Source organism: Lycorma delicatula, chromosome 2 (genome assembly GCF_047948215.1).
Source record: "Lycorma delicatula isolate Av1 chromosome 2, ASM4794821v1, whole genome shotgun sequence".
In the NCBI taxonomy this organism is placed as follows: domain Eukaryota; kingdom Metazoa; phylum Arthropoda; class Insecta; order Hemiptera; family Fulgoridae; genus Lycorma; species Lycorma delicatula.
Genome location: NC_134456.1, coordinates 2,079,359 through 2,094,038, shown reverse-complemented (window position 1 = coordinate 2,094,038; position 14,680 = coordinate 2,079,359). Strand labels below are relative to the sequence as shown.

Genomic DNA, 14,680 nt, shown 5'->3' with positions numbered 1-14,680 from the left:
TTGAGGAGGACATCGCAAGAGGTCTGAGTAAAAAAGATAAGGTAGAAAATGTAGAAGAAGAACGGGAGAATGTTAAAAAGGAAATTCTTTAATCAGCAGAAACAAACTTAGGCGGAATAAAGAGAACTGGCAGAAAACCTTGGGTTTCAGACGATATATTGCAGCTGATGGATGAACGTAGAAAATATAAGAATGCTAGTGATGAAGAAAGTAAAAGGAACTATCAGCAATTAAGAAATGCTATAAACAGGAAGTGCAAACTGGCAAAAGAAGAGTGGATTAAAGAAAAGTGTTCAGAAGTGGAAAGAGAAATGAACATTGGTAAAATAGACGGAGCAAACAGGAATATTAAGGAAAATTTGGGGTACATAAATAAAAATCTAATAATGTGTTAAACAAAGATGTTACACCAATATATAAAATGAAAGATAAAGTCGATAGATGGGTGGAATATATTGAAGAGTTATACGGAGGAAATGAATTAGAAAATGGTGTTATAGAGAAAGAAGAGGAAGTTGAGGAGGATGAAACGGGAGAAACAATACTGAGATCTGAATTTAAGAGAGCATTAAAAGATTTAAATGGCAGAAAGGCTCCTGGAATAGACGGAATACCTGTAGAATTACTGCGCAGTGCAGGTGAGGAAGCGATTGATAGATTATACAAACTGGTGTGTAATATTTATGAAAAAGGGGAATTTCCGTCAGACTTCAAAAAAAGTGTTATAGTAATGATACCAAAGAAAGCAGGGGCAGATAAATGTGAAGAATACAGAACAATTAGTTTAACTAGTTACACATCAAAAATCTTAACTAGAATTCTATACAGAAGAATTGAGAGGAGAGTGGAAGAAGTGTTAAGAGAAGACCGATTTGGTTTCAGGAAAAGTATAGGGACAAGCAATTTTAGGCCTCAGATTAATAGTAGAAGGAAGATTAAAGAAAAACAAACCGACATACTTGGCATTTATAGACCTAGAAAAGGCATTCGATAACGTAGACTGGAATAAAATGTTCAGCATTTTAAAAAAATTAGGGTTCAACTACAGAGATAGAAGAACAACTGCTAACATGTACAGGAACCAAACAGCAACAGTAATAATCGAAGAACATAAGAAAGAAGCCGTAATAAGAAAGTGAGTGCGACAAGGATGATCCCTATCTCCGTTACTTTTTAATCTTTACATGCAACTAGCAGTTAATGATATTAAAGAACAATTTAGATTCGGAGTAACAGTACAAGGTGAAAAGATAAAGATGCTACGATTTGCTGATGATATAGTAATTCTAGCCGAGAGTAAAAAGGATTTAGAAGAAACAATGAACGGCATAGATGAAGCCCTACGCAAGAACTATCGCATGAAGATAAACAAGAACAAAACAAAAGTAATGAAATGTAGTAGAAATAACAAAGACGGACCACTGAATGTGAAAATAGGAGGAGAAAAGATTACAGAGGTAGAAGAATTTTGTTATTTGGGAAGTAGAATTACTAAAGATGGACGAAGCAGGAGCGATATAAAATGCTGAATAGCACAAGCGAAACGAGCCTTCAGTAAGAAATATAATTTGTTTGCATCAAAAATTAATTTAAATGTCAGGAAAAGATTTTTGAAAGTATGTTTGGAGTGTCGCTTTATATGGATGTGAAACTTGGACGATCGGAGTATCTGAGAAGAAAAGATTAGAAGCTTTTGAAATGCGGTGCTATAGGAGAATGTTAAAAATCAGACGGGTGGATAAAGTGACAAATGAAGAGGTATTGCGGTAAATAGATGAAGAAAGAAGCGTTTGGAAAAATATAGTTAAAAGAAGATACAGACTTATAGGCCACATACTAAGGCATCCTGGAATAGTCGCTTTAATATTGAAAGGACAGGTAGAAGGAAAAAATTGTGTAGGAAGAGCACGTTTGGAATATGTAAAACAAATTGTTAGGGATGTAGGATGTAGAGGGTATACTGAAATGAAACGACTAGCACTAGATAGGGAATCTTGGAGAGCTGCATCAAACCAGTCAAATGACTGAAGACAAAAAAAAAAAACATCTTGTAACATCTAATGGAATTTACACGGAAAAATGGAGGTTATTATGTTAATGTATGGTTTTTAGTGAATGAAAAGTCTTGTGAAGGTATTCATGTGTCAAAGTATTTTTTTTTTCACTGTTGTTTTATGGAGAGTTTTTTGGTCCCTGGTTCAAATCCCGGTTAGGCATGGCATTTTCCATATATTACAAATTTCCATGTACAAGCTTCTTTATAAGTTGTGAAAAATTAATTCATCAGTCAAAAAAAGCACAAAAGTTTGCTTAGTGTTAATGACTTCCCTGTCAGAAGGATGATGATATTTTCTACCTCTACCTAAAAATTTATTTTAAATATTTTTTCTTTGTTCATTTAATTTTATGGGCATTGATTTTTTACAATTATCTTAGTTTTCTTTCTTCTTTCATTTTAAGGAGTCCCTTTCCTATCTCTGCTGATTTTTTGAGAGTATGCCACTCACTAGTAGAAATCCTTATTTACTTTTGTGGTCAATCTTTTCAAAACCGTTATGGCATAAGTTCTGAAATTAATAACTATTTTACTCACTGCAACAATTGGTAGTTTTTGTGTTTATAAGTCAATTATTACAAAAAAGAAAAACAAAATATTGCATTCTAATTATAATGCATTAGTTATCTACATTTCCAACAGAAGTAAGATTATAAGTTCTGTCTATTTTACAATTTTGAATTGAGAAGTAGTATTCTCTAGAGTTTAGTGATATATTGGAATATTGACTTGTGATCTGTACTAATTATTTAGCATTAGTCTCCGTTTCATGAATAACACATTTCTATTTAAACACCTATATTAAATTTTTCAAGTTTTATATATATATATATATGTGTGTGTCTGCATGTGTGTGTGTGTGTGTGTGTGTGTGTACACATAGAAAGTACCTGCATGTTTAGTTAAATAGAACATAGCATAAAACACTCACAACAATTAAGCGCAACTACGAAACTACTTTCAATAAGATAAATTGTATCAGCACCAGATTAGCTTATAACAGCAGCACAGGAGAAAGAGCAGATAACAAATATATATCTACATATTATGGATACAAGTAATAAAGATACGTAAACCAAACTTCACAAACACGTGTGTTCCAGTAACTATGAGTATTTCTAAAAAAAATAACTACATAAAAAATATTTAATAAATTAACCTCATGTTAATGAATACTAAATATAAATTAATATAAGTACTATTTACTTTCTTGTAAAAATAAAAATTTCAAGTAAAATACAATTAGAATACTACAAATATTTGAATAAAATAACAAATTACTTAGTTGTATTACTTTTGGTTTGAAGACATTTAAGTATAAGCAATCTTCTTGTCCTATAACTTTTCGGGTTCCAGTAATAGGATCAGTATCAAGCTGAGGACATATTGGTAATTCTGAAGTGGCACTTCTTTCCTCAGGCCAACTATCTGGTTCAACAGGTGTCTGAAAAATGCATTATTTATTTGTTTTAATGACAAATTAAACACCAATCTATGCAACATGCACATTCCTACAATTATTCTAAGGTGCTATGCAAAATGGTATAATTTATACGCCAAACTAATCTGCAGCTAATCGATAGAAAAAGAAGTATTGCAATGCTAAATAAATAAATGACTTACAATTAGTTTTCATAAAAATAAACTTATGGTTGCTTTCATGAATTATATGTGAAACTGAATTTCTTTTAAATGTTTACCTACTATGTTTGTTTGACCGGTAGTGGTCAGAAGTATTTAACAGTGATCAGAAGGTCTCTTATAAAAGCATTATCTGTGAATCTTACTGCCAATGAACCTCCACTACAAAGAATTTTAAATTATATCTTTTTATACCTTGATATTGTTTGTTCTCTCATACAACCTTTGGATAATTTGTGTAGTTCTAACATTTCAGAGTAATTAGATTACTCTAGTCATTCTGACCGACTTGAAACAAATGGTTCCAAGATTTAGAGACAATTAGACTACTCTAGTCATTCTGACAGACTCTAAATGTTGGAACCATCTGTTTAAAGTATGATAGTATAATATGTTTGTGTGAACCAGAATAAAAGACAGATCTCCTCTTAATGCTCATGTAGAAATATGTTTGGCATTATTTCAATGCTTTATAAACACGACTGCATCACCTTCTACTATGAATCTCCTAGTTCTTTGAGAGACTTTTTCCTAAAAGCTGACATGCATATCTCTCTCACACAGTTGTTATAGTTAATGATGGTGTACACAGTTATCTTCAACTATAGCACATTCCATACAGTTGACATCATTTCTTCACTCTACCCGTGAATTAAACAAGCGTGACATTAGAAATAGAATGCACAAATGTTCACACCATATTTCTGTTTCCACATTTACTTTTACAAAATTAAAGAGCTCAAAATCAGGAAATCCTTAAAAATGTGTAACAAAACCAAGCTGGTCTAACTATTAATGCATATGTACAGAAATCTTCTTACATGAAATCGTATTTTCAAGATATCTTGATAAAGAAAGATGCTTTACTTTAAAATTGCTTACTAACAGTATTATAATAAAAAGGAATATAGTATTTTATTATTACTTAACAAATTTTATAGAAGAATTAAAATGAAAAATAAATGTGACATTTAAAATATGATCATTCCATGTCAAGTAGACCAGGGGATCCCCAGTCGAACATCTCCAAACTTCATTTTAACTTTTGTGTGGACATTCATTGTGGTCTTAAATGCCATTTTACCAAACTGTAGCTCTATATCTGCTATTGCTGATTTTCTGTGATCTTTTGAAAAAAGGTACTAACTGGTAGTTCGCACATAAATGAAAAAAATTCTAACTTTGACTTATAATTTTGAAGGCAATAATAAAGCTACAGATTTGAGTTTTAATACTTTCAGTTAACATTTTATGCTGAATTCAAAATGTTATTTACAAGTTTCTTACCTGGTTTTGAGATATAGCAGCTGAAATTCAGTTAAAAATTTGTTGAGACATTTTATAAGAAAAATTTTGAACTTATATATATAATTCTTTATCTAGTAGTTTAATCAAACTAAGACTTTGTAAACCAAAAAAGGGCATAATTGTGTGTAATATCCTAAAGTTTCAAAGCAACTGGAGGCTTATGTGAGGAGATATTCATCATCAAATTTGGTCAACAATTTTTTACCTACTTTTGAAAGCTTATATCTCAGATATACCTTCTTATATTTTGTTAGTTTTATAATAGTTAGAGCATCCTTTAAACCACAAAATCCATGCAATTTGTTTTTTTGACCCGTAGTTTATAAGTGGCAGAAAAAACAGTTGTAAGATAATGCATCTTTCATAGAGAGAGCAAGTTCTCCATAACATTTACGGATTAAATGAATACTCCTAAAGTATTAAGTAATATCATCCATTTTGCTCCCTGCTAATACAAAGTTGTTAACTGAATTAGCTATACTTTGGCTCCTATTGAATGCAGAGGAAACAGTTTAAAATATCTGTTATGACAAGCACAATTTTTTATAATATTTATTACACTTGCCCAAAAATACTAAAATCATAAACAAAATGAAATATAGTCATAGTAGTAATAACAGATTGTAATAAAGTATTACAATATTATAGAACCGAGTAGCTTCAAAATAAAATAAAAACATCTAAAATGGTCAGAAACGTTTTAGCAAAGTATTTTTTATTCTACTTCAGCTTAAATTGTTTCTCAATCATAGACTGGAATTATTGTGGATAAATATATTGTCGTTCTGATGATGTCATTGATGGTGCTTCAAGAGTAGTTAAAATGTGCTGTACTGGAATCCAGCAAGTATCCTTTCTAGGGAGCCAATGACAAGAACAAGCTGCACCATGAGGGTGCATAAAACTAATGAGGGCATCATGTTCTTGAAAAGATATATCACTTATATTTCCAACCCACCAAGAGTACTGTCATACATGCAAGCTACATATTGGCCTGGTTGCAAGCTGGTAAGTGATATGCCTCGAGTAGGTAGTAGTTTCATAAATATCAGCTTCAAATACTGAAGTATCATTTGAGACTCTGCTGACTTGGATTTTAGCTTTGCTAATCGGCTTAAACTGGTGGTTCTCTCTTATTCCAGAAATTATGTGACCACTACTAAATTGGAAGGACAGGTAGAAGGGAAAAATTGTGTAGGCAGGCCACGTTTGGAGTATGTAAAACAAATTGTTGGGGATGTAGGATGTAGAGGGTATACTGAAATGAAACGACTAGCACTAGATAGGGAATCTTGGAGAGCTGCATCAAACCAGTCAAATGACTGAAGACAAAAAAAAAAAAAAAAAAAACTACTAAATTGGCTTCCTGTTCGGGTCGGATTCTCTCAACTTCTCTTGGAATAAAAAAGAGCCTGATTCCTGGTATATTTTCTTTACAAAATTCAAATAAGTCTCTTGGTGTCACTATCTGGTTTTCTATAGGTCGCTGAAGAATGGTACATGCTGCTAATCATTTTGTAACATCTCCAATTCCATCCTGGTGATTTTCCACGGCTAGTACCAGAGAAGTTCCATTCAGCTATTATCCCAGTTTTCTTCATGGTGACACAAATTGATAAAATTCTTGTATTGAACAGCTGAACTATCACAGAAGTAGTGTATATGCTTCATTTCAGTCAATGTCTTCAGATATTTGATCAGTTCAGTCAAAAATATATGAATAGCACTGACATCACAGCAAAGACACATCACTGACCATGCAAATGCTAATATTCTGAAGCTTGTTTTTATTGTAATAAACTATGAATGGATGCAGTATAGCTTGTCTGTTTTCTCAATAGATCCTGTACAGCATCTTGCACAACAGATAAATAGTTCTCAGCAAAATCCATCAGGATAATAGTAGGACCATTACTTAGATTTTCCTTCAGTCGATTTAAATATGAACTTTGATGTTTTGAAACAAAATGGTGCTAGTCAGGAAAAAACCTTAAGGAAAGCTCTTCAATATAAGTTTCCATAGTTGTCTATTGTCTCCAATGTGTTTGTGTATAAATCTCTTACATTCTATTAGTTCCTCCAAGTCATAATTTTTAAGCTCATCTAATAAATAGGACTCCAATCCAGTTTTTCCAAGTTCACAATGTTGTAGCATGCAATCTTTAGATTCTAAGCTGCAGACAGTTTTTTCAATCAATACCTTGTAGTCATCCTTGATGGATATGGCAGCTATCAGAGCTTAACATTTTGATGAGCGGTACAAACACAAATTGAATGTGTGCCAGCAGCACTAACTGTAATGTGCCACTTTGGACTAAGTTCACAGAATTTTGAGAAGCCAATTTCATGGCCATAATGTGTGCAGTAAGCTATAAACATCTCTTTAAATTGCACAGAAGCTGATGTTTCTGCATGTGGACTTTTTCACCATTGATTCTAACTGAAACAAAATCTTTCTTTCCAGGACAGATTCGGAAAACTCATAATTTTCAAAAAATTTGAGGAGCCGTTGTTAATATCATCTATCATTTTTTTCCTTTTTTCCTCCTTTTCTTCTGGTGTTGCCAAAATACCAACTTCAGATTTGAGCTTCCTGGCCTACATTACCATTCGCATTAAAACCTTCTATTTTTTTTAGAAAATTTTAGAAAATGGATTTTTTCAGATCAGCCTAGAAAGTTCTACAATTGTACAATTTCAGCCGCGACACAATTTGCAGCAAATAAGCAAGAAAGAAAATCTCAAGAGATGTTTACGTTAAGCAAGAGGACAAAGAAAACAAATGAATCTGAATAACAGTCCAACATTTTCTGGAACACTGCAAATATTGTAAATTATAGATATTGTAAATTTTAGAAAATTCTTTAAAAAATCTAATAATATTCTGAAGCATTTCATGTTTTTCTTCTTCAGCTGTTTTAATTAACTAGAAATGTTCACAGATTAAAAATCTGTCACATGTGAAAATTTAATTATCTTTGAAAAGCTTTCTTACCTACTATAATATACGGTTTAAAAAACAAAATCCATGGGCTATGTTGTTTAAAAGCTGCCCTTTCCACCTATTATAAAACTAACAAAATCTGAGAAGGTATACTGAAATATAAGCTTTTGAAAACGGGCCAAAAATCATATTAAAAAATTTTTCACCAAATTTGGTGATGGATTTCTTCTGACGTAATGGAGTTTTACTTGCTTTGAAACTGCAGGATCCTACACATAATTCTTCCCTTTTTCAAATTACAAAGTCTCATTCTGATTAAAGAATTAGATAAGGAAATATATAAGCTCAAAGTTTGACTTCCAAAACGTTGCAACAAATTTTTGGTTGAATTTCAGCTGCTATATCTCAAAACCAGGTTCCAAAAAAATTTGTGACTAACATATTCAAATATAGCATAAAAAGTTAAAAAACAGTTTCAAAATTTGAATCTGTATTTATATTATGGCCATCAAAATTGTTAGCTAAAGATAACAAGTAAGTAAGTACCCCTTTTTCAAGAAGCCACAAAAAATCAGCCATAGCAAATAAAGAGCTGGAATTTGGTAAAATGGCATTTCAGATAATGGGTAACCTCCACAAAAATTTGATGATATTTGGAAACGGTAAACTGGGGACGATTTACAAAACTGGACCGCTTGACATGAAATGACCCAATCAATATATTCCTTGATGTTCTGATATCCCCGTGCCTAAAATAAATAAAAAATGCAACACAATACTTAACGTAAAGATATGGGTGAATAATTTATGCATTTTAAGTCTATTAAGCATAGAAAACACCTGAAAAACTTTCTTTTTTAAATTTTAAAGGCTCTGACCCACCCCATTTTTCAGAAAGAATCATTTTAACTTGCTTTTCTTTAACTCACATCATGTTTGTCCTCAAATGTTGCATCCTTACTTAACTTCCTGGCATTGTCTACTGATGAAATTTTGCACAGTTACTAAGGTCAGGTGACAATACAATATTCCAGCATTACTTTTGTAAACATCCCTCTGTATGGGGGAGAGGTAAATTAATAGTGCGGGTATAAAAAATTGCAAAATCTGCACAACGGCTATGCAGGGTTTTTGGGATTGCAGATGACAAATTCGATAGCAGTTTGACATAAAAAATGACAAAAACTTGGTACGGAAGTTTTTGTGGTTTCAAATTTGAAAAGATTTTATCATTACTCATATATATACCAGGTGGTCAATTTAAACTGACTACATCTCAAAAACTACAAATTTTAGGAAAAAATGTTCCTATTAAAGTTTTTCCATTTTAAGGGAGTACATGTTCACAATCTATGTTGTCTCTGATAAGTTAATTTCAAGGTACACTTAATTTTTTTAAGTAGGAACCTATACTTTTTATTGCAGAATCAAATTCTTTGTAAAAAAAATTAAAATTTCATTTCTAACTTTTTTCTAAAACTTAGTTTTTTGTTATTCATCTTCAAAAATGCTATAGGCATATATATTGGTGTTTTAGTTTCATCAGGTCTTAGAGTTCTAAGGTTCATATCCTGGTAAAGGCAGTTTCTTTTTATGGATTTGAATACTATATCACGGTTACTGGTGTTCTTTGGTGGTTGGGTTTCAATTAATCACACATCTCAGGAATGGTCGACTTGAGAACACGACTACACTTCATTTACTTTCATACATATCATCCTAATTCATCCTCTGAAATAATACCTTATGGTATTAACCTCTGGTGGTTCCAGAGGCTAAACAGAAAAAAGAAGAATTTCATTAGGTCTAGCCCAGCTGATGACTTATACCCAGCTGATGTTAAATTTTAAATAAAAAACAATCAATTACAGGATTAACCTAAACAAAATCTATTTACGTTTTCATGAATTTTTTTAATCAAATTTACATACTGGTATGGTACATAGCCTACATGTGTTGCTCGCTTTGGTCAGTTAAGTTATGTCGACTCTATGAAAATATTGTTTTAATAAATTACTGATACTTCAAATTTTTTTTTTAATGATCTTTATTTAAAATAATTACAAAAACTTATTCTACATAAATTACAGCAACAAATGTCCTTCTACTTCTATGTATTTTTCGGTACGTTTCAAGAACAACCTATAAACATTTAATAGAGTTTCTCTTTTGATATTTCTACAGATGTCTGTTATATGCTCTTTTATGTTTTCAAGGGAAGTTTGTACTTCTAGGTGAACCTTTTCTTTAAAGTACCTCATAAAAAAGTCTACTGTAGTAATGTCGGGGGAATGAGCAGGCCAATGAACTGGACCAGTTTGACCGATACAATGATCATTGTATTCACGGTCCAAAATTACTCTGGTGATAACTGAATAATGTGCAGGAGAGTCATAATGAATAAACCACATTGTTCTCTTTATCAAGGGTAGTTCATCAAGCCGTAAAGACAATTGACTTTCTAGAAAATCTGTGTATTTTCTCCGTTGAAATTTTCATCGAAAAAATGCGGTTCAATTAATGTACAGCCTACTATTCCACCAAACACTGACAGTCTACGAACGTTGATGTTCTGCTTCTCTTAGCCACCGTGGATTTTGCACTGCCCAATAATGCATATTATGTCTACTGCCCCATGATTTGTTGTAGAACCTGATTTGTTGGAAAATAGAACATTACAAAAAAAAATGTTGATCTACCTGCAATTTTTGCAGCGCCCATCAACAAAATGCTACTCTTAATTCAAAGTCATTTCCATGCAATTTCTGATGCAGTGAAATGTGGTGCCAATGGAGTTTCAGGCACTTTAATATTCTCAGAACACTGATTTTTAATATCCCGGAGTCACGCGAAATTCTTGTTGAACTAACATGAGGTTCAACAATGACCGTAGCAGCCACCGCTATTTTATTGTTTTCTGCTGTCACAGTATTTTTACGATTCCTATTTTTGGCCCTCACACTTCCAGCATCACTAAACTCTTTTACAATTCTGTATACAGAAGCACGACTTGGAGTATTTCTACCAGGGAATCATACAGCATACAAAGCTACTGTCTGATCATTTCAATGGCAATATTCATAAAGCAAAATTACCTCAGTTTTTTCTCTAACTGTAAATTGTTCCATAATTTCCAATACATAAAAACAAATTAATTTAATATTTAACAGTTGGCGAGTAACAAAGTAATAAAAAATCAAATGAAGACACTTATAATACATTCATTTAGAAAAATGTCATTTTCAACTTGAACTTCACTTTTAGGCTATTTTAAAATGTTCACTGGCGTTTACATGCTCAACTTCCTTTTCTTCTTCTTCATTATTGATAGCATTGATTGTTTTTTATTTAAAATTTAACATCAGCTGGATGTAACTTGTCAGCTGGGCCAGTTTGGGCCAGACCTAATGAAACTAAAAAAGAGATTTATACGCCTACAGCATTTTTGAAGATGAATAACTAAAAAACTATCAATTTTAGAAAAAAATCTGAAATTAAGTTTTAATTTTTTTGCAAAGAATTCGATTCTGCAATAAAAAATATAGGTTTCATACTTAAAAAAATTAAGTTGATCTTGAAATGACCTTATCAAGGACAACATGGGTTGTGAACATATTCCCCCCACCCCCCCTTGAAATGTAAAAACTTTAATGGAAACATTTTTTTCCTAAAATGTTTCGTTTTTGAGATATAGATGTGTCTCAATGTAGATGGACCATCCAGTACATGCAAGTATAAAGCAAGTTTTTAAACATTTTGAAAAATGTTTGTATTATTACTTTTGCTTATTATATCTCTGAATGATTTAAATATATATTCACTCAGAGTACCATATTAAATTTGGTATGGTGACTTTTAGAAATGACATACTGATGTTATTAAATTACGCAAATTTGGTCACAAATTTTCATTAATGACCATATCTATTTAATAAAAATTGAATTCATACATTAGCTTTGGAGAACAGTTTTTTTAAACTCAACTAAAAAAGTAACAATGGGCGTGTCTTCCTCTACATCTTGATAAGTAACTTTTAAGCATTTTAAACTCTTGATTGAATAACCTATATTTAATTTTTTGAAATACTCTAAAACAAGATTTAAAAAAATAATTATAATAATCATAAAAATTAAATGTTCTGTCCAGAATTATGGGGAAAACATTTTTTCTTTTCTTCATAATAGCACTAAATATCATAAGGAGAGAAAGTACTGTAGTGTCAAAATGACGAGAACTCAGTTTCTGAATTTCTTGATTTATGAAGTCCCTTGAGGACTTTATGAAGTCCTCAAGGACTTTATGAAGTCCTTGATTTATGAAGATTTATGAAGATATGGAAATGTAAAACATTAGAAAACACTGATGGATATACCTTAATATCTAACACACGATAATGTACATGGATGTGCATTTACATAATATTTCAGGAGTGGATGAACATTCATGAAATTTGTTATGGTGAGTTGTATGAATGGGGGCACAGACAAAATTTGATTTTTCAAGTTGGAAGTTGGAATGGGATAGGGCAGTTTCTCTTTAACTCATGTTAGGATAAAATAAAACCAGTAAGACTGCACAACTATATCCCTAGCTTCGTTTTTTTTTTTTACCAAGATGGGAGCAATTTGCTACACCACCAGCTATGAACCACAAATACTGTACCAACACTGATTGTAAAAATATAATTATCTAGAATATACGCAATAAATGTGATTTCCTTAATTAAAATGGTAATAAATAAATGTAAATTAGGTATAATAAAAGTTAAATACTACAGTTCAACAACAAAATAAATAAAAGATTATTATGTTAACCAATAAATTAAATCTTAAAATTATTTTTTATAACATTTTGAAAAATAATTCAAAACACACAAAAAATAAAATATTACAATAAATTATTATTTCTTGAGCTGATGGGATAACTATTTAAGTAAAGTGCAGTTGCTGATACATAATGCCAAAAAACAAGATATCAGACTCATTTCCAGTTAATATGTGATTAAATTTATGCTAACTATCATACCCAGCAATAGAATTATTCACTAAAATTGGCAAACATAAATAATCAATAGGAATTAAAGGCAAGATGCATTAATTCCTGGCAAGGTTCAATATTTTTCATCATCATTAAAAACAGTTAACTGCATTTCGTAAAACAATAATCGGTACTTCAATAAAACAAGGATACTTCAGCTAGTTATTGTTATTTTTATATTCTTCAACATAAGAGTAGAAGTTGACTTGTTAAAATAAGTTATATTTTACCTCACCAACACTGTGATATCAAAAGCATAACTAAACAAACGACTTGAGAAAAATAACTGAAATCAAAATTTTTATAAATGTAGAAAACTACACTATGTTTTAAAAATCAATTAAAACGATTGCACTAAGCAGGCCCGAAGTTATCTAAAAATCATTAAAATTATCTAGCAGAAACTAACCTTAAATCTGAGTTTTCCAACAGGTGGTTTAGCGTACGGGATACTAAGATAAGCTTCAATTGGTTTTCCCGAAATTGTGTACATCCATTGCCCTTTTAATTTTCCTTGACGAATTGTAACTCTAGGTTCACCATTTTCTTTGCATAATACTATTGCCGGTAAAAACAGGCAAGTTAAGATGAAATAATGGTCAATTAAATTAAACATAACGTAAAAGTATTTTTTTTAAGGAAAAAATTCCTAGTAATAAAACTTATCACTTCACTACTTCAATTCTTTACATTAATTATCTCGTCTACGACGCACCAATTCAAACAGCGGTATAACTTTGTATCAGAACTTAACTCGCAGTTAGCAGACGATCAACCACTGATACCACATACACAAATGAAAATTTCTCTATCTATATTTCTCCTGCAGTCTGGTTTATAATTATTTGACGGCTTTAGTTAATAAATATTAAGTTATAATAGATAATTTCAGACGTGCGATAAACCAAACCCACCGGGTAGGTCTAGTGGTGAACGCGTCTTCCCAAATCAGCCGATTTGGAAATCGAGAGTTCCAGCGTTCAAGTCCTAGTAAAGCCAGATATTTATCCAGATCGTGGATACCGGTGTTCTTTGGCGGTTGGGTTTCAATTAACCACACATCTCAGGAATGGTCGAACTGACAATGTACAAGACTACACTCATACATATCATCCTCAGATGAATTATCTAAACGGTAGTGTTACCGGAGGCTAAACAGGGAAAAAAAGAGACGTGCGATATAAACCACCACGTGCTTTCACCAAGACGAAGATGGTTTTATGACTTTTAATATTAACTTTAGTGTTTTAACTGCATGATGTGATTTTCTTTTCATAAATTAAGTATAATTGCAGCTGCTATCATATTGGGAATTTTTTTTTGTCTTCAGTCATTTGACTGGTTTGATGCAGTTCTCCAAAATTCCCTATCTAGTGCTAGTCGTTTCATTTCAGTATACCCTCTACATCCTACATCCCTAACAATTTGTTTTACATATTCCAAACGCGGCCTGCCTACACAATTTTTTCCTTCTACCTGTCCTTCCAATATTAAAGCGACTATTCCAGGATGCCTTAGTATGTGGCCTATAAGTCTGTATCTTCTTTTAACTATATTTTTCCAAATGCTTCTTTCTTCATCTATTTGCCGCAATACCTCTTCGTTTGTCACTTTATCTACCCGTCTGATTTTTAACATTCAATAATAATATTGAATAATAATTCAATAATTAAAAAAAAAATTAACAAATATCA

General features: G+C 31.6%; 1 protein-coding gene across 1 annotated transcript in view; it reads right to left on the bottom strand.

Annotated features, from left to right (window-relative positions):
* LOC142320411 (esterase E4-like) overlaps positions 1-13,733 on the bottom strand; it is a 48,148-nt gene extending 34,415 nt beyond the window's left edge. The window contains exons 1-2 of the mRNA XM_075358124.1: positions 13,396-13,733; positions 3,351-3,500 (exon numbers count right to left, since the gene is read on the bottom strand). Of these exons, the coding sequence (XP_075214239.1) occupies positions 3,351-3,500; positions 13,396-13,602 (357 nt within the window). The 5' untranslated portion in view covers positions 13,603-13,733. The remainder of the gene's footprint in view (positions 1-3,350; positions 3,501-13,395) is intronic.
* Positions 13,734-14,680: the final 947 nt, after the last annotated feature.